The 26,558-nt window shown below is 40.1% G+C and overlaps 2 protein-coding genes across 3 annotated transcripts in view; one reads left to right on the top strand and one right to left on the bottom strand.

Annotated features, from left to right (window-relative positions):
* Positions 1-8,002, top strand: part of fam210aa (family with sequence similarity 210 member Aa) — a 30,505-nt gene extending 22,503 nt beyond the window's left edge. The window contains exon 4 of the mRNA XM_060824510.1: positions 7,301-8,002. Within this exon, the coding sequence (XP_060680493.1) occupies positions 7,301-7,534 (234 nt within the window). The 3' untranslated portion in view covers positions 7,535-8,002. The remainder of the gene's footprint in view (positions 1-7,300) is intronic.
* An 11,802-nt stretch (positions 8,003-19,804) lies between these two features.
* LOC132815105 (tyrosine-protein phosphatase non-receptor type 2-like) overlaps positions 19,805-26,558 on the bottom strand; it is a 91,512-nt gene continuing 84,758 nt past the window's right edge. Inside the window, exons 10-11 of one of the 2 annotated variants that reach the window (XM_060823871.1) lie at positions 25,305-25,420; positions 19,805-20,081 (exon numbers count right to left, since the gene is read on the bottom strand). In XM_060823871.1, coding sequence (XP_060679854.1) covers positions 25,321-25,420 — 100 coding nt within the window. In that variant the 3' untranslated portion in view covers positions 19,805-20,081; positions 25,305-25,320. The remainder of the gene's footprint in view (positions 20,082-25,304; positions 25,421-26,558) is intronic. The other variant, XM_060823872.1, reaches the window with a different exon arrangement.

The following is a 26,558-nucleotide window of genomic DNA, read 5'->3' as shown; positions in this document are numbered from 1 at the left end:
ACCAGATCATGGGTATATAGAGCCTCGTGAATTGTTTTTTGACATCTAGCACATTGTCATGTGTCAGGTGTCGGCTCCCTGCATTATGAGATGTTGAAGCCTATTTGATGCATGTAAGCCATGTGGAAAGTCTGCTTGGTCCAGCCATTGAACTCAGTAAGGTCCTGTAGAAGTGCACAAGGCATTCACAGGCCTTGTAGTCTGTTCCAAATGTTTGGCATTCATATCATACCAACAGCTTTTCCCTCCAGTAAAAGCTTTGCTATTGCGTATCTGATTGCCCGTTACTGATTCACTGCCTCCCAGGCAAGTCAGTTGTTGTGAGAGAAAGGAAGCCAGATGTTACCGATAGAATCTTTTTTAGAGCTGTATTTGATCTGTGCCCATTTTCTTGCCAGGGACAATGTTTCCGACAATGACCTTTCATTATGATTGTGCTCCTTTAAAGGTAATGAATATCTGAGTGGGCATTCCCTTTTTGGAAGGCCTTAGAGGACAGATATAAAGTCAATGGACCAGATCTTCTGAGCAATGGCAATCACTCCCAGATTGATATTGTGCTTCATTTTTTGTGTAACGAAAGAGCTCTGCATTCCTGACAGGAGATTCGATCAGGGCTCTCTCAGAAACATTGAGCTGTACTTTCATTCTGTCAGGCCCCTCAGAACACAAAGCAGTCAAGTCGAGACAAACCATGCCCTTTGTCTCACAGCAATCAGTTACCATGTTTTATGATTTTAAACCTGGAGCATCACAGAGGCACTTGAACATCTCCTGTGAGAAGCTAAGGATGTAAAGTAAGTGTGAGGATCAGGTGCCAGGGGTCAAGGTAGCAAATGAGCTAGGTAAGTGTTTAGGCTTGGTCAAGGTGGGGGAGAGGGATAACAGATCAAGGGGGTGGATGTGTTAATGATTGATAGTTAACTGCCAGCTTTCCCATCTTTACTGTTCAGTTGAAGTTGGTGCACTTCGTGTCTTTTGCCTGCAGGTCACAGAGCCATACATAATAGCCTGTTTAGCTTCCAGTACACTGGCTCCTCATGAGGACTGGTTAGCAAGGTTAGATCTCATGGAATACAGGGAGAACTAGCCATTTGGATGCAAAACTGGCTTTGAGGTAGAAGACAGAGGGTGGTGGTGGTAGAGGGTTGCTTTTCAGACTGGAGGCCTGTGACCAGTGGTGTGCCACAAGGATTGGTGCTGGGTCCACTGCTTTTCACCATTTATATAAATGATTTGGATGTGAGCATTGAGTACAGGAGTTGGGAGATCACGCTGTGGCTGTACAGGACGTTAGTTAGGCCACTGTTGGAATGTTGCATGCAATTCTGTCTCCCTCCCATCAGAATGATGTGAAACCTGACAGGTTCAGAAAAGATTTACAAAGATATAAATCATCTTTACTCAGAGTGGTAAAGGCCTGCCCTGCCAATGTATTTAACTCAGCCACATTAAGGAGATTTAAACAATCCTTGGATAAGCACATGGATGATGATGGCATAGTGTAGGGGGATGAGCTTAGATGAGTTCACTGGTCGGCACAACATTGAGGGCTGAAGGACCTGTTCTGCGCTGTACTGTTCCATGTTCTGCATTCTATGATGTTGCCAGAGTTGGAGGATTTGAGCTATTGGGAGAAGCTGAGTAGGTTGGGGCTGCTTTCTCTGGAACATTGGAGGCTGAGGGGTGACCTTTCTAGAGGTTTATAAAATCATGAGGAGCATGGATAGGAATAAACAGACAAGGTCTTTTCCCTGGGTAGATGGGGCCACAACTGGAAGGCATAGGTTGAGGGTGAGGCGGGAAAAATTTAAAAGGGATCTAAGGGGCAACGTTTTCACACAAAGGGTGATGCATGTATGGAATGAGCTGCCAGAGGAAGTGGTGGAGGCTGGTACAATTACAACATTTAAAAGACATCTGGATGGATATATGAATAGGAAGGGTTTGCAGGGATATGGGCCAAGTGCAGGCAAATGGGACTAAATTAGGTTAGGATAGCTGGTCAACATGGATGAGTTGGACTGAAGGGTCTTATTTCATGCTGTACATCTCTATGACTCTGTGACTTAATTGTGCTACACTGTGAGCCTGACTGAAACTTCGAAGTTGTTTTATCAGTGTAGTCCTTAATGTCGAATATTAGATGTTACTGGGTAATTGTGTGGTGTTAATATTTGCACATCCATTCTTAATGCAATCTTTGGCAAATCCAAGATGGAGGACGGGAAAAATTTCTGGCTGTAAGAGGAAGGGTAAGAGAAGTCAGCACCTAGGGCAGGAGTTTTTTGTGGATATACCCATTTCAAACAGGTATGCTGTTTTGGAAAATGTAGTGGGTGATGGATTCTCAGGGGAACATAGCACGAACAGCCAAGTTTCTGGTATTGAGACTGGCTCTAATGCAACAAGGGGTATGTCAGCTTCCAAGAGATCAATTGTGTTAGGGGATTCTGTAGTCCGAGATACAGACAGGCGTTTCTGTGGCCAGCAGAGAAAAAGCAGAATGGTGTGTTGTTTCCCTGGTGCCAGGATCAAGGATGTCTCAGAGAGGGTGCAGAATGTTCTCACGGGGGAGAGGGGCCAGCAGGAGGTCATTGTCCACACTGGAACCAATGACATAGGAAGGGAAAAGGTTAAGATTCTGAAGGGAGATTACAGACAGTTAGGCAAAAATTTAAAAAGGAGTTCCTCAAGGGTAGTAATATCTGGATTACTCACGGTGCTACGAGCTAGTGAGGGTAGGAATAGGAGGATAGAACAGATGAATGGATGGCTGAGGAGCTGGTGTATGGGAGAAGGATTCACATTTTTGGATCATTAGAATCTCTTTTGAGGTAGAAGTGACCTGTACGAGAAGGATGGATTGCAGCTAAACTGGAAGGAGACTAATATACTGGCAGGGAAATTTGCGAGAACTGCTCAGGAGGACTTAAACTAGTACGGTGGGGGTGTGGGACCCAGGGAGATAGTGAGGAAAAGGATCAATCTGAGACTGGTACAGTTGAGAACAGAAGTGAGTCAAACAGTAAGGGCAGGCAGAGACAAGGTAGGACTAATAAATTAAACTGCATTTATTTCAATGCAAGAGGCCTAACAGGGAAGGCAGATGAACTCAGGGCATGGTTAGGAACATGGGACTGGGATATCATAGCAATTACAGAAACATGACTCAGGGATGGGTAGGACTGGCAGCTTAATGTTCCAGGATACAAATGCTACAGGAAGGATAGAAAGGGAGGCAAGAGAGGAGGGGGAGTGGCCTTTTTGATAAGGGCTAGCATTACAGCTGTGCTGAGGGAGGATATTCCCGAAAGTGCATCCAGGGAAGTTATTTGGGTGGAACTGAGAAATAAGAAAAGGGTGATCACCTTATTGGGATTGTATTATAGACCCCCCAGTAGTCAGAGGGAAATTGAGAAACAAACTTGTAAGGCGATCTCAGCTATCTGTAAGAATAATAGTGTGGTTATGGTAGGGGCTTTTAACTTTCCAAACATCGACTGGGGCTGCCATAGTGTTAAAGGTTTAGATGGAGAGGAATTTCTTAAGTGCGTACAAGACAATTTTCTGATTCCATATGTGGATGTACCTACAAGAGAAGGTGCAAAACTTAACCTACTCTTGGGAAATAAGGCGGGCAGGTGACTGAGGTGTCGGTGGGGGAGCACTTTGGGGCCAGCGATCATAATTCTATTCATTTTAAAATAGTGATGGAAAAGGATAGACCAGATCTAAAAGTTAAAGTTCTAAATTGGAGAAAGGCCAATTTTGATGGTATTAGGCAAGAACTTTCGAAAGCTGATTGGAGGCAGATGTTCACAGGTAAAAGGACGGCTGGAAAATGGGAAGCCTTCAGAAATGAGATAACAAGAATCCAGAGAAATATATTCCTGTCAGGGTGAAAGGAAAGGCGGTAGCTATAGGGAATGCTGGATGACTAAAGAAATTGAGGGTTTGGTTAAGAAAAAGAAGAAAGCATATGTCAGGTATAGACAGGATAGATCGAGTGAATCCTTAGAAGAGTATAAAGGAAGTAGGAGTATACTTAAGAGGGAAATCAGGAGGGCAAAAAGGCGACATGAGATAACTTTGGCAAATAAAATTAAGGAGAATCCAAAGGGGTTTTACAAATATATTAAGGACAAAAGGGTAACTAGGGAGAGAATAGGGCCCCTCAAAGATTCTGTGTGGAGCCACAGAAAATGGGGGATATACTAAATGAATATTTTGCATCAGTATTTACTGTGGAAAAGGATGTGGAAGATATAGACTGTAGGGAAATAGATGGTGACATCTTGCAAAATGTCCAGATTACAGAGGAGGAAGTGCTGGATGTCTTAAAGCGGTTAAAGTGGGCGGCACGGTGGCACAGTGGTTAGCACTGCTGCCTCACAGCGCTAGAGACCCGGGTTCATTTCCCGACTCAGGCGACTGACTGTGTGGAGTTTGCACGTTCTCCCTGTGTCTGCGTGGGTTTCCTCCGAGTGCTCCAGTTTCCTCCTACAGTCCAAAGATGTGCGGGTCAGGTGAATTGGCCATGCTAAATTGCCCGTAGTGTTAGGTAAAGGGGTAAATGTAGGGGAATGGGTGGGTTGCGCTCCAGCGGGTCGGTGTGGACTTGTTGGGCCGAAGGGTCTGTTTCCACACTGTAAGTAATCTAATCTAAAAAAAAATCCCCAGGACCTGATCAGGTGTTCCCGAGAACTCTGTGGGAAGCTAATGATTGCTGGGCCTCTTGCTGAGATATTTGTATCATCGATAGTCACAGGTGAGGGGCCGGAAGACTTGAGGTTGGCAAACGTGGTGCCAATGTTTAAGAAGGACGGTAAAGACAAGCCAGGGAACTATAGACTGGTGATCCTGACCTCGGTGGTGGGCAAGTTGTCAGAGGGAATCCTGAGGGTCAGGATGTACATGTATTTGGAGAGGCAAGGACTGATTAGGGGTAGTCAACATGGCTTTATGCGTGGGAAATCATGTCTCACAAACTTGATTGAGTTTTTTGAAGAAGTAACAAAGAAGATTGATGAGGGCAGAGTAGTAGATGTGATCTACATGGACTTCAGCAAGGTGTTCAACAAGGTTCCCCATGGGAGACTGTTTAGCAAGGTTAGATCTCATGGAATGCAGGGAGAACTAGCCATTTGGATACAGAACTGGCTCAAAGGTAGAAGGCAGAGGGTGGTGGTGGAGCGTTGTTTTTCAGACTGGAGGCCTGTGACCAGTGGAGTGCCACAAGGATCGGTGCTGGGTCCTCTACTTTTTGTCATTTACATAACTGATTTGGATGCGAGCATAAGAGGTACAGTTCGTAAGTTTGCAGATGACACTACAATCGGAGGTGTAGTGGACAGCAAAGAAGGTTACCTCAGATTACAACAGGATCTGGACCAGATGGGCCAATGGGCTGAGAAGTGGCAGATGGAGTTTAATTCCGATAAATACGAGGTGCTGCGTTTTGGGAAAGCAAACCTTAGCAGGACTTATACACTTAATGGTAAGGTCCTCGGGAGTGTTGCTGAACAAAGAGACCTTGGAGTGCAGGATCATAGCACCTTGAAAGTGGAGTCGCAGGTAGATAGGATAGTGAAGAAGGCGTTTGGTATGCTTTCCTTTATTGGTCAGAGTATTGAGTACAGGAGTTGGGAGGTCATGTTGTGGCTGTACAGGACATTGGCTAGGCCACTGTTGGAATATTGCGTGCAGTTCTGGTCTCCTTCCTATCGGAAATATGTTGTGAAACTTGAAAGGGTTCAGAATAGGTTTACAAAGGTGTTGCCAGGATTTGAGCTATAGGAAGAGGCTGAACAGGTTGGGACTGTTTTCCCTGGAGTGTCGGAGGCTGAGGGGTGACCTTATAGAGATTTACAGATTTATGAGGGGCATGGATAGGATAAATAGACAAAATCTTTTCCCTGGGGTCGAGGAGTCCAGAACTAGAGGGCATAGGTTTAGGGTGAGAGGGGAAAGATATAAAAGAGACCTAAGGGGCAACTTTTTCACACAGACGGTGGTACGTGTATGGAATGAACTGCCAAAGGAAGTGGTGGAGGCTGGTACAATTGCAGCATTTAAGAGGCATTTGGATGGGTATACGAATAGGAAGGGTTTGGAGGGAAATGGACCGGGTGCTGGCAGGTGGGACTAGATTGGGTTGGGATATCTGGTCGGCATGGATGGGTTGGATCGAAGGGCCTGTTTCCATGTTGTACATCTCTATGACTCTATGATTGCATAAATCAGAGTCAAATGTCTGGTTTAAATATTAAATATAACCTGGTAACTAATAGTCATCATTATTCATCTTCATTCACTTGTGCATTCTCCATGGCAGCACCTATGCCAATTGGAGTCCACTTGCAACCAATCAGCAATCTTTTCTTATTCAGATCTTATTCAGTATAAATGTTGGTTTTCTCCCTAAGTTGCTTTCTTGTGAATTGTGCTGATGACGACAAAGCAAAAAACTTAAATGAAATGTCTTTTTTCCAGCAATGTTTAAGGTCTATACTACACTCAATTTTTTTTTAAAAAACATACTGTGCTTTCAGAATGTTGATTGATTGCACCATCAGCAACTTTCAAAGCAAATTAGTTTAGATACCTACAGTAGGTATCTAGGGGATAGAGCAGGGACACGGGGCTACATGGATTACTCTAAGAGGCACATGGATAGGATAAATAGGCAAGGTCTTATCCCTGGGATTTAGGGTGAGAGTGGAAAAGATATAAAAGGACCGAAGGGGTAGCTGTTTCTCACAGAGGCTGGTGCATGTATGGGATGAGCTGCCAGAGGAAGTGGAAGGGTATATGAAAAGGAAGGATTTGGGGGAATGTAGGACTAGATTAGGTTAGGATATCTGGCCGACATGGACGAGTTGGACTGAAGGGTCTGTTTCCGTGTTGTGCATCTCTATGATTCTATGCCACTGACTCTGTGGGTCAGATGGCCACCTTGTGTGCAGTGTTAACTGTAAACATTCAGTGAGTGCCATACTATGCAATTTTATCTTACAAAGTTAAAATTATTGCAGCTGTTGTGTTTTCATTGGAGGTGGGGGGAATCCTGTATGGCAAAGAGTTTAAACATTTTTAAGGACATCATAATTTTGTAGAATTAATACTTGACCCTGCAGTAACATTGAATATCTCTTTATCAATTTACTGTTATCAATTTTGACCAAAACAGGTTTTATTCTGATTTCTGCTCAGTGATTTGCTTCTTCCCAAAATCTGACTTTACAAATCCTTCGAGCAACTTCAGATTAATATTTGTGTTTCCTTCTCTCTTTTCTAGCTTGCCACACCAGCCAGATACACGGTAACTTTGGGAGGAACATCGTTTGCAGTTAAGTATCTCCGCTCCAGAGGTTATTTGCCAACACCACCTCCAATGAGAGTTTACATACAGGATAGAATGGAGGAAACCAGAGAGCGGTTTTCAGAAAAGATGGAGGAAACGAAAGAACTACTTAATGAGAAAATACAAGAAACCAAAGACATGGTGTCCTTCAGGAAAAAGAAAGAATAAATACATGGAAGACAAACTGTTAAAGATCTCAAAACATCTGACCACTGCCTTGAATTGCCACATCAAGATACTTTGTGAAGTAACACTCTGTAAACTTTTGGTATATGAATTGCTGATGATTTCTTGTGACTGAGTTACCGTTGGAATGGTTTCCAAAAAAAATTAGATAAGTTTGAGTGGAATATTTTAATAATGTATGAGGGATTAAAAAGGTAACAAAAGTGGATTCAAGATACATTTCCTGTATCCACTGGTATCAGGAAAGGAAATTCAGTAGATTACCATACTCTGGTTACGAAACAGACTGGTGAATTTTAGAGCATTTCACATGAGTTCAAAACTCTGTAACACCTTTTAAAAGAGGTTCAGCCATGGAATGTCTGAATTATCTGCTGAAGCAAACCTATTGTGTGTATTGTGACAACCTCCTAATAAAATCCAATCACTTCTAATATGAATCCTATCAAAGCAAGTGGTCAGATTTCAATGACTTCAGCATATGGGGACTGCACGTTGCTGTGCTGTGTTCTGACAGTAACACAATGCATTTTGCAAAATTCCCTGAACAGTTAATTAAACAGTGATTATCTGTACCAGTCTTTACTGAACAAAGGAAAATTGTCCCCCCTAACAGAAAGCAGTTGGCACTACATGATAAACACTCCTACCCTTTAAAGTAAGGGTATAAATACCTTTTGGTGGAGCAGAGAAAGAAAGGATCAGCTTTTTAATTACTTCATAGCATGGGCTGGGCCAACAATTATTGACACCACTAATTATTCTTCAAGTGCTGGTGAGTTGCCATCTTGCACTGCAGTCCATTTGGTGTGGTTTGACCTGCAATGCTATCAGCAACACAGTTGAAGTATTTCAACCCTGTGATAGTGAAGGAACGGCGATATCTTTCCAAGTCAGAATGGTGAACTTGCTGATGGTTCCCATGCATCTTGGCCGTCTAGTGGGGAAGGGGGGGGGTCAAAGGTTTGCTACCCAAAGATGTTTGGAAAGGTCTTGCAATATATCTCACACCAGTGGAGGAAGTGAATATTGTAATGGTGGATGGTTTAATGGGCTTTGAATCATAGAATCCCTACAGTACAGAAAGAGGGCATTAGGCCCAATGAATCTGCATGGATTCTGAGTATCCCACCCAAAAACACCACCCCCTTACCTTCTATTCCCTACATTTCCCATGGGCAATCCACTTAATCTGCATGTCTTTGCCCAGTGGAGGGAACAAGAGCACCCAGAGGAAACCCACATGTACGGAGTGAACATGCAAACTCCACACAGTCAAGTAGTCTGCTTTTTGCTGGATAGTGTCAAACATCTTGAGTGTCGTTGGAGCTGCACCAATCCAAGGAGATGGGAAATCTCCATCACATTCCTGACTTGTGCCTTGTAGAAGGAAGTTAGGTGGTGAGATATTTACAACTGAATGCCCTTATAAAGTTGAGTCCAGCTCAGTTTCTGGTCAATGATGACCCCCAAGGATGTGAAATTGAGGTGTTGTAGCTTACTTGATTATCACTTAGTGAGCTATTCAAATTCTGACTAGAAAAAAATATTATGGTGTTGATAATCGAGGCGTTTATCTTCGTGATTCACCACACAACAGAAATATCTCTTGGAAATGACTGAGCTGAATTGCCAAAAGTTACTTCTAATCAGCTTTAAAATGTGTCATTAAAGTTTGTAATTTTTAGAGGATTGTTCTGTATTGTAGGTGGCAGTGCATTTGAACAAAAATCATTTGCCTGCTTTGAATTCAATATTTGGTTCTTGTCATGACCCAGCTGTTCGTAGTTGTCTTGTAAGTCTTCAAAGAGAGAGAGAGAGAGTCTGTATATTTTTTATAAGGTGAATCAGATCTATTTGTGATTACTAAATTGTACAGAAATTATAATTACATTTCTTTGTAACCTGCTCATTTTTATTTATCTGATGAAGTCTGAATTTAACTGCATTGGTTCATTAAACTTTTATAACTCCTTAAATATGGTTTATTCAGCAATAAACTAGCATAATCATTGCTTTTTAAAAATATTTCACCTTGGATAATTTAACAGTTTTTTTTTGCTTCAAGTAACGAAGTATGTTCATTGAAAACTTTACCACATAATCTAGCAGGGTGTCAGATTTGGTTTTTGGTTCTGTTGAATTTGGTAATCTCATCCAGAAGCAATTTTTTATTTTAAGGTTTGCAAAAAGATTTGTAGCTCTGGTACCGGTTGCCGTAGTTGTGAGTAATTTCAAGCTGGGAAGTTGATTTGCAAATGTTTTGCCCCCTGTTAAGGTGACATCTTCAGTGCTTTGGAGCCTCCTGTGAAGCGCTGCTATACTGTCTCTTCTGGAATTTATTTGGCTCCGTTCCTGCTGCTTCCGGTTGCCGGTTCCAGTTGTTCGTTGTAGTGATCGGTATATTGGGTCTAGGTCTTTATGTTTATTGATGGATGGGTGCAATGCTTCTATAAATTCTCTGGCTGTCCTCTGTTTAGCTTGTCCTATGATCATTGTGGTCCTTGTCGTCAGTGTGTATGGCTATTAGGGCCATTATGCATGAAACACTATATAGGACAAACAGGTAAACAGGTAGACAAGCTAGCAATCTGCATCCACGAACACCAATTGCCACTAAATGCCATGACTAGCTGTCCCTAGTAGCCACACACGGATGACAAGGACCACAAATTTGAATGGGACAACACATTGACCATAGGACAAGCTAAACAGAGGACAACCAGAGAATTTATAGAAGCATGGAACTCATCCACAGACTCTATTGACATACAGATCTAGACCCAAGGACTACAATGGGTAACTGCAAGTAGCAGGAACGGAACCAAATAAATTCCAGAAGAGACAGGATTGCAGTGTTTCACAGGAGGCTCCAAAGAACAGAGGATGTCACCCAGACAGGAGTCAAAATATCTGTAAACCAATCTCCCTGCTCAGCGAACATACCCATGTCTATGGCAGTTTTCTGTTTGTTTATTGGATGTGTGCATTGCTGACTGGACCAATATTTATAACCCATTCCTCAATTCCCTTGAGAAAGTGGTGGTGAACTGACTTCTTGAACAATACAGTACTTGTATTGTAAGTAAACCCGCAATGTTAAGGAGGGAGTTCCATGAGTTTGATCCATGATATGTTTCCAAGTCAGGATGGTGAGTGGTTTGGAGAGGAACATGATGGTGTTCCCATGTCTCTGTTGTCCATATATTTGGTGGTAGATGTTGCAGGTTTGGATGCAGGTGCTGTTGAAGGATTCTTGGTGAGTTACTGAAGGGCATTTATAGATGGTGCACACTGACACCATTGCATTAATGGTGAAGGAAGTGAATTTTGAAGGTGGTGGGTGCTTTGTCCTTAATGCTGTCGACCTTCTTTAGTGTTGTTGAAACTGCACCCATTCAGGCAGGTGGAGAATTTTCCATCACATTCCTGAATTACCTTGTAGTTGGCCTACAGACATGAAAGAAGCCAGGTGAGTTACTTGTCACAACTCCTATTCTCTGAACCTCATGTGGCTACAGTACTTGCATAGCTGATCCAGTTTAGTTTCTGCTTAATGGTTATCCCCCAACATGTTGACAGCATGGAATCAATGATGGAATATAATAGGAGATTGCTAGATTCTCTTGTTAGAGATGGTCGTTGCTATTTCGCTTGTGGGGTGTGACTACTACTTGCTACAGTTCAGCCAAATCCTGAATGTTGTCCAGGTCTGACATGTGGAAACGGGCTGCTTCTGCATCTGAGGATTCATCAGCGAACGTTCTCACTACTTAAATTATTATGGAGGGAAGATCATTGAAGCAGTTGAAGGTGGTTGAGCCCCGGACGCTGAGGAAGTCCTGCAGTGATGTCCTGGATCTTAGATAACTGACTTCCAACAATCACAACCATTTCATTTGTGCCAGGTATGACTTCAACTTGAAGGGTTTCTAGCCAATTTCCCATTGACTCCAGTTTTGTTACGGCATCTTGATGCCGCACTCAGTTAATTGCTGCATAGAGATCGGAGCAGTCACTTCCACCTCACCTTGAGATTTGAGCTGTTTTGTTCATATTTGAACCAAGATAAGACCATGGCACCACATTTGTCTCAGCTTACAGGAGTGTATGAAGAAAAAAAGAGCACAAGTGACAAGGTTCAATATTTAGAGAAACTATAAAGGCCATTTGTTAAACAGTTTTTCTTCTGTGACCAGATGGAAAAGGACTTTTGAAGTTAAGAACTGTGGCAGGAATTGCTGCACTCTTGAAAACAGATTTCTGGAACTCATTGAGAGTAGTATTTACGTTGTGTTGCTTTACAAACAGAGGGGAGATAAGATGGAAAGGCAATGTTGTTTGTGTGTGTAAGTGTAACAAAATGAAAGGCACCAGAAACAGATTGTTAATTGTGACTAGTTGTGGATGCCAAATGTCACCTGCCAGATTACAGTTCAGTGCTTGCTTGGCATGTTAACAGCTTGAGGGTTTATAATAAAGGGTAAAGAAGCCTGTGGCTTGCTGTAAGAGCAGGGTCTGTATCTCTATCTCTCTAAGTAAAGCTCCTGGAGTCTGATGCAAGCTGGTTCTTTTCTCCCATCTGTTGCTGTAAACTGCTGCCCTTTAATCAACAACTGAGAGACTTAGTGATTGAAGTACCAGTTGTCCTTGTCTTCTGCAAAGAAGTGAAAGAACCTAGAGAAAGGGTCTCAAAGGAAGATCCTGCAAAACCTTATGGATTGGTGCTATTGAATACTGTTTCCCAACTTACTTTCCCTCCACCCATAAAACCAGCTTTTTTGGATGTGTGTGAGGATTTTTAAAAGGGGTTCGAGCCTCAACTAGAGTTATATGTTGATAGTTTTGTTAACCTTTGTGGCGACAACATTTGTTTATAATAAACAGTTATTAAGTGTGGTAACTTAGTCAGTGTTTTCTATTAACCTGGTTCCATTATACAGGTAGACCTGGGACTTTGAATCAAAGTATACAATCATTAAGTTTTGTGGTGACCCTGAGAGAAGTTGAATTTGAGAACTGGTGCACTTTCTCTTGTGGGTCTTAACAATAAATGGCAGCTCATCTGGAATCATTTTGGAATGGTGCTGGTTAGGATTTGGATGCAGTGTTCGTAGGTGATAATCATAAAGAAAGCACTAGGATCTGAACTGCAAATAAGAAATGGCACCAGAACTTTGCAAAGAATTTCCTTCAGGTGCCAGAGTTGTCTTTGACTATTTGAAGTGAAATTCCAGAAGCCAGGTTAATTGAATTAGCAATTTGGAGATGATGAGTTCTTGAGTTTGGAGTTCTTGACTAAAGCTTGGAAGGCACATATAATTGAATTATTAACATAACATTTAGATTTAGTAGAAGCATGGGAAAAAAAACCCATCAGTGGTGAAACATCAGAACCACGTGATAGAGTCACAGTTTAAGCAACTTAATATGGAAATGTTGGAGATGGAGAATCACGCACAGGAGATGAAATTGTGAACAACAGAAAAACATTTGTTTTTCTCAAAGTTTGTAAAAATGCCTCTACATTCTTTTCAAGAATGAGACAAATGAACTGGCTGAAAGGAAACTGGGATGTTGCCCATGCAGAGTGTTGGCAGGCAAACCACAGGAAATTTATGCTCCATTGTCAGATTTCTAGGGATTATGATGTTATATAAAGAGCTATACAGGCTACATATGAGTTAGTGCCTGAGGCATATAGTCAAAGGGTTGCAAAATGGAAGGAAACAGCCTGCAAAAGCCTATAATGAATCCGAAAGGGTTAAACAAAGTAAATTTGACCAGTGGACATGAGCATTATAAATTGAAACAAGTGTACAAATTCTGTAGAAAAATAATTCCATTTTAGTGGAATTTAAAAACACAAACTTCCTAAGAAGACAGGCTGATGATCGAGTCCTGATCCATTTTTCCATTACCATCAAATTCAAAAGGGAAAGAAATTTGGACGGCAAAAGGAAGGCAATTAGCCGTGATAAAGAACAGATAGCTGGGAATACTCGGAGATGATCTCAAAGGGATGTACTGAGGGTGGAAGTGAAGATCAAGGGCAGAAGTGTTTTCATTGTAACAAACTGAGACATGTTGAGAATGCTGACCTGGTGAGGGAAATCTGTGGGACTTGTTGGAATTTGAAAGAATGAGTGTAAAAAGAACTTAAAACAAAATGCCACAGATCAAAATGTAGGTTTAATAAACACTAATACTGGAGGTAAACACTGCATTAAATGCAGAAGTAGTTAGGATTAATGATGGTTGTGAAGTGTTTTTGGCTCAAAGTCTGATAACACCTTTATCTTCACATGATATAGCCAAACACATATCTACAGTAAGAGATACAAAGCTGACTTTAGGTTTCCCTGCAGAGAATTTGAAAGAGCCAAAGTGTTGGTGGGTGGGATAGGTGGAGAGTGTATCGCAGTTTCATTGTATATGTTTATGAGACTGTACTTATGGGCTGGCAGTGCCTCATTTCTTCCTAAGGAATCTAGATCTATAGAAGGGGTACTTGTAAATGCTATTAACTTGGTGATTCCTGAAGAAGGGCTCATGCCCGAAACATTGATTCTCCTCCTCTTTGGATGCTGCCTGACCTGCTGCGCTTTTCCAGCAACACATTTTTCAGCAAATGCTATTAACATCGAGGCTAAAGAAGTAACTGGCAAAACCCACTTGGTGCGACAAAAGCAATGTCAAATTATGCTCTTTGGGTCAAAGACTGCTCTGAGTACATACCAAAGCATTATGAGCCAAATTTAGATGGTGTGTAATTGTGTAGTCATATTATTATTTAATAACACATGAACCATATGTGAAATATGTTTAAGCAATTACAGTTGACTTAGTAATACATTTAGTCAGAAGTGAATTTGCAAAAGCAAGTGTAACTTAGACATTTAATGGGACAAAGACAGAGTGTGGGTTACCAAGCAAAAGTGCAGGCTTTATTAGAATGCTCTGTTACTGAAATTAAATAAGAAATTGAGGTTTTTTAAGAATGTGTGGAAGTTGAAGGCAGTCCAAAAGAAGAACCAATACTTGCCACTAAGATTTTTCCAGATCTTTTGCAATGGTAAATTATGATAATGACTTTGGGTAGGTGCAGTCTTGTGCAGGCTGATGAGTTGGGACGAGAGAAGCCAATAGGCTGTTTGGCTAAGAAAGTACATCAGTATCAGTGAAAGTACTCTGCTGTAGAAAAAGAGACTTTGGGACTTTTGTGGGTTCTTCCACACCTTGAAGTATATGTCCAAATCACAAACAAAGAAATATTGACCTACATTGACCCTAACCCATTGACATTCGTTGAAAAGTCAAATGCAAAACTAATCAGATGTAGTTCATTGTTTCAACCATTTAACATAAAGATTAACCATTGGAACAGAATTTGTTTGTAAATGCAGTGTAAAATGTTGCAACAAGTTAAAGGTTTTAAAAATTGCTGAAAGATTATATGAACTTGAATTGCGTGGGGGGAGGGGAGTGGAGAAGAGAATGGGAGATAAAATGTTTTTCAGATTGGAGGCTTGTGACCATTGGTGTTCTGTAGGGATCAGTGCTGGGTCCACTATTGTTTGTCATTTATATAAATAATTTGGATGAGAATTTAGAGGCATATGTTGTAAGTTTATGGATGACCTCAAAATTGGGAGTATAGTGGACAGTGAAGAAGGTTTTCTAAACTTACAAAGCGATCTTAGGAGTGGCAGATGGATTTTAATTTGGATAAATGCAAGATATTGCATTTTATTAAAATGAACAAGGACGGGACTTATACAATTAATGGTAGGGCCCTAGTTAGCATTGGTGAAGAGAGACACATTAAGGTTCAGGTACACAGCTGTTTGAAAGTTGAATCACTGGTAGTTAGTTTGTCTAAAAGGCATTTAGCACACTTAGCTTCACTGCTCAGACCACTGAGTAGGTCATTGTTGACATTGTACAGGCTGTTGGTAAAGCCAATTTTGGAGTATTGTGTACAATTCTGGTTGTGCAGCTGTAGGAAGATTTACCAGAATGTTACCAGGACTGGAGGGTTTGAGATATAAAGAGAAGCTGGATAGGCTGGGATGTTTTTACTGAAGTGTAGGAGGTTGAAGGGTGACCTTATAGAGGTTTATAAAAATCATGTGGGACATAGCTAAAGTGAATAGCAAACATCTTTTCCCTCGGATGGGGGGGGGGGGGTTCAAAATTAAGGGGCATATTTTTAAGGTGGGAGGAGAAAGAGGGTGGTGTGCGTATGTCTGCAAATGTGTTGCTGGTCAAAGCACAGCAGGTTAGGCAGCATCTCAGGAATAGAGAATTCGACGTTTCGAGCATAAGCCCTTCATCAGGAATAAGAGAGAGAGAGCCAAGCAGGCTGAGATAAAAGGTAGGGAGGAGGGACTAGGGGGAGGGGCGATGGAGGTGGGATAGGTGGAAGGAGGTCAAGGTGAGGGTGATAGGCTGGAGTGGGGTGGGGGCGGAGAGGTCAGCCGGAGTGGGGTGGGGGCGGAGAGGTCAGCCGGAGTGGGGTGGGGGCGGAGAGGTGTGCGTATGTAACAAGCTGCCAGAGGAAGTGTTAGATGTAGGTACAATTACAACATTTAAATGACATTTGGTCAGGTACATGAATAAGAAATGTTTAGAGGGATGTGGGGCAAACACAGGCAAATGGGATTAGTTTAGTTTGGGAAACTTGGTCAGCATGGACAAGTTGGACCAAAGGGTCTGTTTCCATGCTGTGTGACACTATGGAAGGAAGTCTCACTTTATTGATTATCTCACAGCTTGTGATGAAACATTTTTGAAATGGTGTTTTGAGGGTGGAGCCATGTAAATAAACTTTTGCATTATGAACGGAAATAGAACAGGGCGTGTTTAAAAATCAAAAACCTGCACTTTTGAAAACAGGTTCCTGGAACTCGGTGTTTAGACTGTTGCTTTATAAGCAGCGGGTGAGATGTGTTGACACAGCACTGGGAAATGTGGAGTGAGATTTGGCCAGTGACAGATTACTGATTAGGTGGTGTAATTATGACCAGTTGTGGATTCCAAAGTGCATCAGCATGACGAGAGCTCTTTGATGTCCTCCTGGCAGTTAAACAATTTGGGCATTTACAGTAAAGGACCAGAAGCGTTCAGACTACTTAAGAGTCACAAAACTGCTCTCACTTTGTACAGTTTAAATGCCCATAACATGCTGCAAGCTGCTGTCTTTAACCAGTAACTAAGTTGTTGTAATTAGTATACCAATCACCCTATACCTTCTTCAAAGAAGAACTTGGAGAAATGGGACTGAAGCACAGCACTTTTGGGAAGCAAAAGATATCAAGTTCTTGGACTTGTGCTATTGAATTGTGTTTCCCTTAGTTACTTTCCCTCCATTCATAACAATAATGGCTTTGTCTTTGTGTATGTAGGAATTTAAATGGGATGGAATGGGGTAGGTCAGAGTTTAAGGTTTCAATTGGTGGAATGTTATGTTAATCATTCACAATTTAATTTCTATGGCTAGAACTCTTAGTATAAATGATAGTTCTTGTCAAATGTTAAGTGCAGAAACATGATCAGTAAGTGGCTTTCTGTTACAGATCCCAATAGACAGGCGAATTGGGAAATTTGTTTCCTTTGATTAAATCTTTATCATTGAGGTGATCCCAAGGTAATGGGGCTCAAGAATCAGTTCACTTTCTCACACAAGTTTTCAGATCAGAGTTGTGTTTCTCTGACCATAATAGGGGAATGACTCGATATGATTGGCCTCATCCTTCACTCCAACAATTGTGATTGTATGATGTAGGCTTGCACCAAGTAATTATTCTTCCTCTAGATTGTACTTTGTCCTTTTCCATACCAAACTGTATTTTGCAATCACAGTCCCCTAAATTTAAATGTCCCTATTAATGCCTGATCCACTTGACCTACCTTATTCCCAAGGCCTAAGTACCTACTTTCTTGTTGCATTAGTAACAAACTACTGCAAAAAAAAAATCTCCTGCATATATCTAAGGACCCTTGCCTGTCTCTCCCCTTTACATGGCCACAGGAGAAGCAATGGTCTGGTGGAATCATTGTTAGACTGTTAATCCAAGGATTTAGGTAATGCTCTGGGGAACGGGGTTCAAATCCCACAATGACAGATTGTGGGATTTGAATTCAATAAAAGTCTGGAATTAACAGTCTAACGATGACGACGAAGCCATTGTCAATTGCTCATCTGGTTCACTAATGCCCTTTAGGGAAAGAAACTGCCATTCTTATCTGGTCTGGTCCACATGTGACTCCAGACCCACAGCAACATGGTTAACTCTTAACTGCTCTGTGCAATGAGTCCTGGTCTTGTAAGCAACACCCCCACATCCCATGAATGAATAGTAGAAAAATAAACAAAAACAATCTGCAATTTTATAACAGTTCTTCCCTTGTTCTAACAGCTCCATAATTCTTTCATTTCTTTGTATCTTCCTTGCAAATTTCTTGTTCTACATCTTTACCACTAAATAGTGATCTATAGATAATACCCAGCAATGTAATTGCCTTTTTTTGTTCCTTAGCCCTACCCACATATAGTGTCTCTGACTCCTCTGAAATATTCTTTCCAGCACTCTAACATTCTCCTTAACAATGGCTCCTCTTTCCCTACTTTTGCTGAACTTCTTGTATAAAAGGAACAATAGCAACATGGATACCAATCCGATCAATTCTACCCCATTACTTTACAGCTAATGATCACCAAAGTACTGGAAGATGTAATTGACAGTACCAGCAAGGAACACTAAAGACATTAATTGCCTGCTTACTAGTGTTGAGTGTGTGTTCTGGAAGGACCTCATAGCAATACAAACATGCATAGAAAACTCCAAATTCTAGAGGTGAAATATGAGGCAACTGCCCTTAGCAGCATTTGTCCAAGTGTTGACATTAAGGAGCTTCAGTAAAATTCAGTGATAAACCCAGCTAACTCTGTATACACTGTATTCATAACTAGCACAAAGATAGATGGCTGTGGTTGTTAAGAGACTAATCCTCTTCATCCAAGGATATGCGGAGTTCCTCAGGGCAGTATCCTCAGCTCAAGCATCTTCAGCTGCTTCAATGTCCTATCATAATATCATAGGTGAGAATGTGCACTGTTAATTATGCAGTGGTTAGTACAGTTTGCAACTATAGTCGTCCATATCCAGGTGTTCTAAAATCTGGATAAAATTCAGCCTTGGACTGACAAATGGCAATGTTCATGTCACACCACTGCTGGACAATGATCTCCAACAATAGCAAAGTGATCCTGTGCCTCAAGGGTATCACCATTGCTATATCCCCACCAGAGATCCTCAGGCTTTACCCCTAATCAGAGCCTGAACTAGACCAGGAATCCAAATACTGCAGCTACAAGGCTAGTTCACACCAGTAACACTCAGGTCTTTCTTTTAAGCAATATCACAATATCAATGTACTGGAGGAATCGCCACCAGAGTTGTGTCATTAACACAAATCTGTTAATATGGTAGCTACAAAACCATGAAATTTGGAAATTTTGCAGTAGGGTGGTTCATGTCCTGGCACCTCAAAAAAAGTGACAGAAAACTCACCACTTAATGGTAACCATACTTAAGACATGAGTCATGATGGAGCAGTTTCCTTGATTGACCGGTCTGCTAATGGACTGAATTTCCACTATGGCTTTCTTTTTAAAAAAATATGCTGGCATCAGTCTTACTAACCCATACTCCAAGAACAAAACTATGTAACTTGCAAGAATAAGCAAAAATTAAGTACAGAAATCAAAACTAGTTGTACATTAAACTACTGCAATATGGAATTAAAAAGGCCACTTGTAACTGGATTTCAAAACATCATTGGTTTTTGAATGCTTTTCCTCTCATCTTTAAATATTCTGACTTTAATTGCTCCACAATTGGAGGTTATGCCTTTAGTGGTCTTCTTCCTCTGCAGTCCCTAACCTCCATAGTTATATCCCTCTCTCCCCTTAAAATGTTCCTTAAAATCTACTCCCTTGACCAAGCCTTTGAACATCTACTCTAATGTAAAACTTGTCTCAAATTCTGACTTATAACGCCCATGAAGCACCACAGGAAGTGGAAGGAGCTAAAGTAGAAGTAGCTACATAAAGTTTTATTGTTGTTAAAACATAAATTACACTAATATTGCATATTTTTTGCTCCCTCTATAAAATACAACAATATTTTTTTAAAATTCAGAACATTTAATGCCACTCAGGGGTATAAAAATACACAATGAAATGACTAAAGTACAAAGCTTTTATTTCGCAACAGATTATAAGCTTTAAAAAACATGTCACAATACATGAAATCACTCCCTCTGCAGAAGGTCCCGTGGGGTCAGGTCTATGTTTGTCTCCTGCAGCTAGTAGTTTACGCTGTAAACAGTTACATGTGAGATCTCCTACAGAGCAGACCTCACTGTCCTGATAGGTTTTTTTGTCCTGCTTTCCACGGCTGATAAAAATAGGTGAAGAATGTGGCATCTGTTCTGTGGACTTAGCAGTCAGACAGTCTTTAGCCTATGACATACAATACAGAACATAAAAGATTTATTCAGTGCAATAGTTCCACTGTATCCACACAATAACAGTTCACAGGCAACATAATTAAGTACAAGATTTTGCTTCTGCCATTAAGAACTCTGGATAAAATTAATGGCTGATGGACAACAGTCATTGGATTAAAATTTGCTAAGATATTCACTTAAGTCACAACAGCTGGTTTGTGGAACATCAGTTTTCAGATAAGTCAAAACAACTGTTGTGTTAGTTGCAAGATTATGTACCTAAGTGTTCGTTTGGTCTCATTTCATGCCAATTTCTCTAATTCCACCATGTTGTCCAGAGTGAGCCTTAACAAATACAGAGCCAATGTTAGTGCTGTCATTCACTCTAGCTGTAAACATTGGCCAATATAATTAATGATTACAACGTATAAGAGTTCTGAAGCATGTTTAAAACAGTGAGCACATATTAGTTAGTAATATCAAAAAATTTAAATTTTTAAAATATCTTAAATAGAAGAACAACCAAAATATAACTAGCATTTGTATTCTGTTAGAGGAGATTCACTATATCTTGCATGCTTTTGCAATACAGGAGCAAATAATTTCGATTAGAAAGCACATTTCCAGTCATTTTGCTTTGTAGTGAACAAAATGTTTGCGCAGATCTATTTTCTGGTAGTTCAGTATTTAAAACATACCAATAAAAGGAAGTAAAATTTTCATATTTTAAATAGACCAGGTTAATAAGTTATGAGCTGGCATTGCTTTGTACCAGCAATAATATCCTTCAGTTCACGGGATAAATGGCTATTTGGAGGAATACGTTTTTGTCATGAGGCTTTTAAGTGTTACATAAATACTTCAACAATTCTTACCTGTACTACTTTATTAAGAACAGATTTGTTTCATTTGTTGCTTTCTTATTGCGTGGAGAATTGTTTTGCAAATTGTTTTGACACCATACCTGAAAAATCTATTTATTTAAAATCTCATTTTGAAACACAGGTTTTTAAAACTGTTTACACTGACATTAATGTATGCAATCTTTAGTTGAGTTGCATCCTTGAGAACAAGAAAATTGACAATTTTATATTTGTGCTTAATTTAGATTTTATAAGAATGTGGTAGCCAACTTGATGAAACAGGAAAAACTACACGGTTTAATTTGTGATGCAAAGATCTGTCCTCCAAAAAAAAACCTTATATTAGGAATAAAACTATAAAAGATTTAAAATAAAGCTGCTGTCCTTTGCAATGTTTTTAATAGATTACTTACAAAACTGTTTTAATTTTTCAACTGTTACATCGAGTGAAGCCAAAGAGAACCTTGTCTTACTTTTAATGCTCTCTCAAGAAACTTTAATAGAACTATGTTTATTTTTAAATTCAACTACAGCCATGAGAAATTTTCAGGGTAAATTCTGGAATCAGTATCGACATATTAACATTTCTGCACAGGACACAAACCTCCTATCCATACATCTCATTTCTGCTTCTATAGTGAATCAGATAACTTGTATCAACATTTAACACCAAAGCTAATCTGTTCAATATTTAGAATTGAATGCCATTTGTGAACATAATAGCAAAACTCTTTCCCATATGTCAACATCCATGCACTCCATTTGTTGCGAATTTGTCATTTGTTACTTTTTAAAAACTCAAAATTTAACAATGACTTTAGAGCTATTCGTTAATATATTTTACACCTTACTGAAGGCCTTGCCCTGTTCTGAAAGCCTAGGCCAAAACTTTTTGTACTTAAGCCCAGACTGGTGAGTCTGCGGTCTGAACATAAACTGAGTGTACAATTCCCAAACATGTAAGGTGGTCAATGATATGACAATAAGAGATAAGTCACAACAAATTAACAATTCGTAGGTCGAATTTCAACAGGTTTACTCAATAGAAAGCGGAGAGAAAAAAAAATGGACTATTTCACTGGCTTTTAAGAACTTCGGGATATCCATGTTAAAAAAGTGTTAGATAAAAGCAAGTTTCTTTTAAACTGACTTACAATTCTATTATAAGCCTTATTCAGGTAAAGCATGACAGAAAGATTCTGAGGAAACTGAAGAAACAAGCATGAACTACTTATTAGTATTTGTTCATAGTTGCTTGAATTATAAATTTACTATTGTCTTTTGAAAGCTACTCAGCTTAGAGGGATAGTTTATCTCACATGTATATGTATGCCCAAGCTTAACTGATAATATGGATCCCAATTTTAATCATAACAGAATCACAGCAATAAAACCTTCAAACCAGTTGGGAATTTAGGAAAGTGGGGAGAGGAGACAGTTGGGGAAAACAACTTTGCTGTAAACAGTACCTTCCATAAAAAGGCCACCATGAAGTTTCATATGAGATCAGTTTCTCTTAAATTTAAATTTTTCTGCATTCAAGGTAAAACACTGCAACCAATTAGCATACAACAAAGATCTAGAAATAACCAGTTAATTTTCTCGGTGTAGTTGCAAGGCAGTGCTGAGACAGTGCTGCATTGGTTTCATGCCTCAACTCTAGCAAATGAGTCTTTGCCAGTCAGGGGGATGTAACTGGTCGCACGGCCTTCTCAAACAAGAGCATGGGAGCTATTCCCCAATGTCTGACCAATACTTATTCTTCAAGCAACATCTGATCATGACCACATTGCTTGTTTGTAGAAGTTACCTACCTGCCAACTGCTAGCTGTATTTTTACGTTACAACAGTAATGATATACTGCCAGCAATAACCTGCATTCTTGATTGACTGTGAAGTATTTTGAGATGTCAGTTGTTTATGAAAGGCCCTTTATAAATACACAACTGTTTTCTTTAATGGGAGATGATTCCGGAGACATGCATTCAGCAGATCTGGGGGCGGAGACAATTAGTGCAGAGAACATACACTGACTCAATAGGCTGAAGGGCTTCTTCTGTCCTGTATGATTCGAAAGACATCTTACCAGAACTTTAAAGGTGCACTTCCAAAGATCTTACAGGAGCAGAAAGTATGAGTGAAGCTTTTTTTAGGTTCATTGGTAAACTTCAGCTAGCAGCAGACCATGTGTTTCCATTGGCAAGGACACAACACACTGTCCTCATTCAAAGCACACTGTTTACTCCTCTTCATAGCAGCCTCCAAAGACATTGTGTTTGCATATGGTATCAATTCAACACCTCAGTCCTCTAATTTCAGACCATAGCCACTTCTTTACTGTTCATTATCTCTCCATACTGCTTGCATTTTGCTGCTTCTTACCTTTAGCATATCCATTACATATTTACATTACATACATGAGGGCTGAGTTTCTTTGGAATTTCTTTCCTCAAAAGTCAATAGTTTTAAAAATATTCTTGAAGAGGGGAAATTAGAACTGAGGTTAAAACCTGATCAGCCATTATCTTATTGAATGATGGAATAGGTTTGAAGGGCTGAGTGGCCTACACCTGTTTGATGTCCATATGCTGAAGCAGTAAATGTGTAATTTATCTGTTCAGTGTCTGGTCATTAAGTCTCAAACCCCTGTTCTTGTAGAACTAGCGCACAGCACAACAGCAGAAGAATTACAACCTTCAACAATGGAGCAGAAAGCTTTGAAAGGCAGTCGACCTTCATGAATGCTGCAAATTGGAAATATCGATCAGGTTCTCTGCCTGTTACTTGTACCACTTGATCAAATGCAAATAATATTTATTCAGTATTAAGAAGCCCGTTAACAGAAATTTCAGTGAAAAAGGGATGATCAGGTTATAGAGTCGTATAGCACGAAAACAGATCCTTTGGTCCAATGGCTGCGTCAACGAGATACCCTAAACTGATCTAGTCCCATTTGCCAGCATTTATCCTATAACCGTCTTAATCCTTCCTATTTATATACTCATCTGGATGACTTTTAAAATGTAATTGTACCTGCCTCCTCCATCTCCTCTGGCAGCTGATTCCATATATGCACCACCTGTGTGAAAAAGTTGCCCCTTAGGTCCATTTTATCTCTCACCTTAAACTTGCTCTCGAGCTTTGGATTCCCCTATAAAAAGGGGAAAGACTTTGGCCAATCACCCATAAATAAATGCAGTATTCCAAAGTCCTGTACAGCCACAGCATGACATTGCAACTCTTATACTCAATGCACTGACCAATAATGGCAAGCGTGCTAAATACCTTTGGCACCACCCTGTCTACCTGTGACTCCACTTTCAATGAACTATGCACCTGCACCCTGGGACTCTTTGTAGAGCAGGGCCACACCATTAACTGCGTAAGTCCTGCATTTGGCATCAACTGATTACTGTGAAACTCTACTCTAACAAAATAAATAGAAAGTTCCCACGACACTGTCCCCATCAAATACTCCCAGGACAAGCACAGCACTGGGTTAGAGAGAGTAAAATCTCATCTAATCTTTTAATCTAAAAGTAAAAGTAAACATCACTTGACTGTCCCATTCAAATACTCCCAGGACAGGGACAGCACAGGGTTTGATACAGAGTAAAGTTCCCTCTAATCTTTTAAACTAAACGTTTCGCCTTAATGTGCCAGACTGGCCTTCTTTTCTGTGCAAGTTTTCTTCGACAGACAGAATTTGTTGTTGCTCTGCCATCTTCAATTGCAATCTCTGGATTGGCAAGCTGTTCAACATACAGTACAGTATAATTACACACGTCATCTCCACTAGGCATTTTAAAAAGAGCCCCCCAGAAATCTGAACATTTGTCTCAACTGTACTCAATGAAACTTCCTGTGACTAGCTACAGTTGCACTAGAGAGGACTTTGATTGTAATATTGTTAACATTTTATGTCAGACGTCAATTAAAGATGCGTTATTTTCTTTATTTTGTGTAAGAGACTTTAAATAGCTCAATATATTACTATTGCCACTCTTACTCAGAATAGGCCCGCAGATTTATAAAATCCATGAGATTCCATACAACCTTATATTGAAAATAAAATCAAGATTGAATTAAAATTTGTGTCCAATTTTGTGCAACTTAGTTATCACGTGAATTTTTCAGGTCAGTATAAATCCCACCAGCTGATCAGGACAGCTGCTTAAAAAGGACAAAATAAGCGCATTCACTTGATCTTTTGAATAAATGCTGATGTCAAATCATTTGTGTAACAAATCAATATCTAGAAAATGAGTATTGCTAGAATGAAAAGTCCTGCCAAGCTTTTCATGATGCACTTATCAGGATAAACACGATTGCCAAATTTCAAACGGACCAAATCATAAAATGAGAAAGGGTACCTTTCCCTCTTTTTTTTCAGAAAGATAAACTGCTGCTCCCTTTGAATCTTGGCATTCTTGTGCTTTTCCTGATGAATGCAAAATGTCTTGTTTCTTTTCTCAGCAACACGCAAGGTCTAGAAAATAAATATCTTTACTTGGAAACAGAATTGCTCTGTTATCGTCTGCTATGACCAAATAAAGCACAGTTTGGTACCAAGTTAATGCATGTCACAAAATAATGCAAAATTTTTAATGAAACTAAAACAGGGTTCTCACTGAAAATAAATGTTCAACTTCAATTCAAACTTAACAGTTTTCTTGCAAACCTTCCGAATCTAACTCCAAAGCAGTACGTATAAATGCAAATTTAAGCATGTTCCATGAAGTCTTTGAACGTTTTGAAATAGTTGAAAGTTTGAACCTTCTTTATGGACATTGTAAATTTGCAGATGGATGGCTCATTGTCTATTTAGGAACACTAGGAATCAATATTAGTAATAGAGGCCAAAGCTAGGTTTACACTCAACTTAAGGGCAACAAAAAAAACCATGAAATTTTAAGTAGTTGTTTGACAGTACGGACATGGTCTTTCTTTTTCATCGATACTCAATCTATTGAATGTTTTCATCTTGTATTCATTGGGCCAATTCACAGAAATACCAAAGGGAAAGCAACACTGACGCTATGAGAGTACTGATTGATTGGTAATGAGGTTTCTGATTGGTAGAGGCATCACTATGGATGATGCACTAGTCAATGCTGACTGACAGTCAACCATCGAACTTGGTTCAAATTTTAAACCAGGTAGGTTGACTGTTTGATCAAGGTATTGACTTTCAAAATGAACCTGAGAATGGCTTCCACTTGCTTTGCTGCAATAAAATAACTGTGGTATGTGTACATTTTCCTTCTGCCTGCAAAGAACAGGACTCCATGCATTAATATATGTAGCTTCCAGTACACACAAATGTAAATATTGCAAGCCCAACTTTTAGTTCTAAATTGGCTGTAGGCACAATTCTTCGCATGCTCAGGATTATGAAGCAAATTTTGTCCAGTTGCAGAATCACATCTAAATGTTGGACACATGGAGTTATGCAAGCATGAGTCGGTTGGGCACAAGTCAGTAGCATTTTGTTTATTGAAAAGAGCTATTCGATACGATCTACCAGCCTTTGAGATGTATGGCCGAAATATCTGGGATCACACTGACAATGGAATTCATTTATCACATTACTCTTGTGTGTGCGAGCCAAAACTTCCTTGCCTGAT

This window comes from Hemiscyllium ocellatum, chromosome 4, assembly GCF_020745735.1.
Source record: "Hemiscyllium ocellatum isolate sHemOce1 chromosome 4, sHemOce1.pat.X.cur, whole genome shotgun sequence".
Taxonomy (NCBI): Eukaryota; Metazoa; Chordata; class Chondrichthyes; order Orectolobiformes; family Hemiscylliidae; genus Hemiscyllium; species Hemiscyllium ocellatum.
The sequence above is the reverse complement of the archived record's forward strand: the minus strand, read 5'-3'. Positions and strand labels throughout refer to the sequence as shown.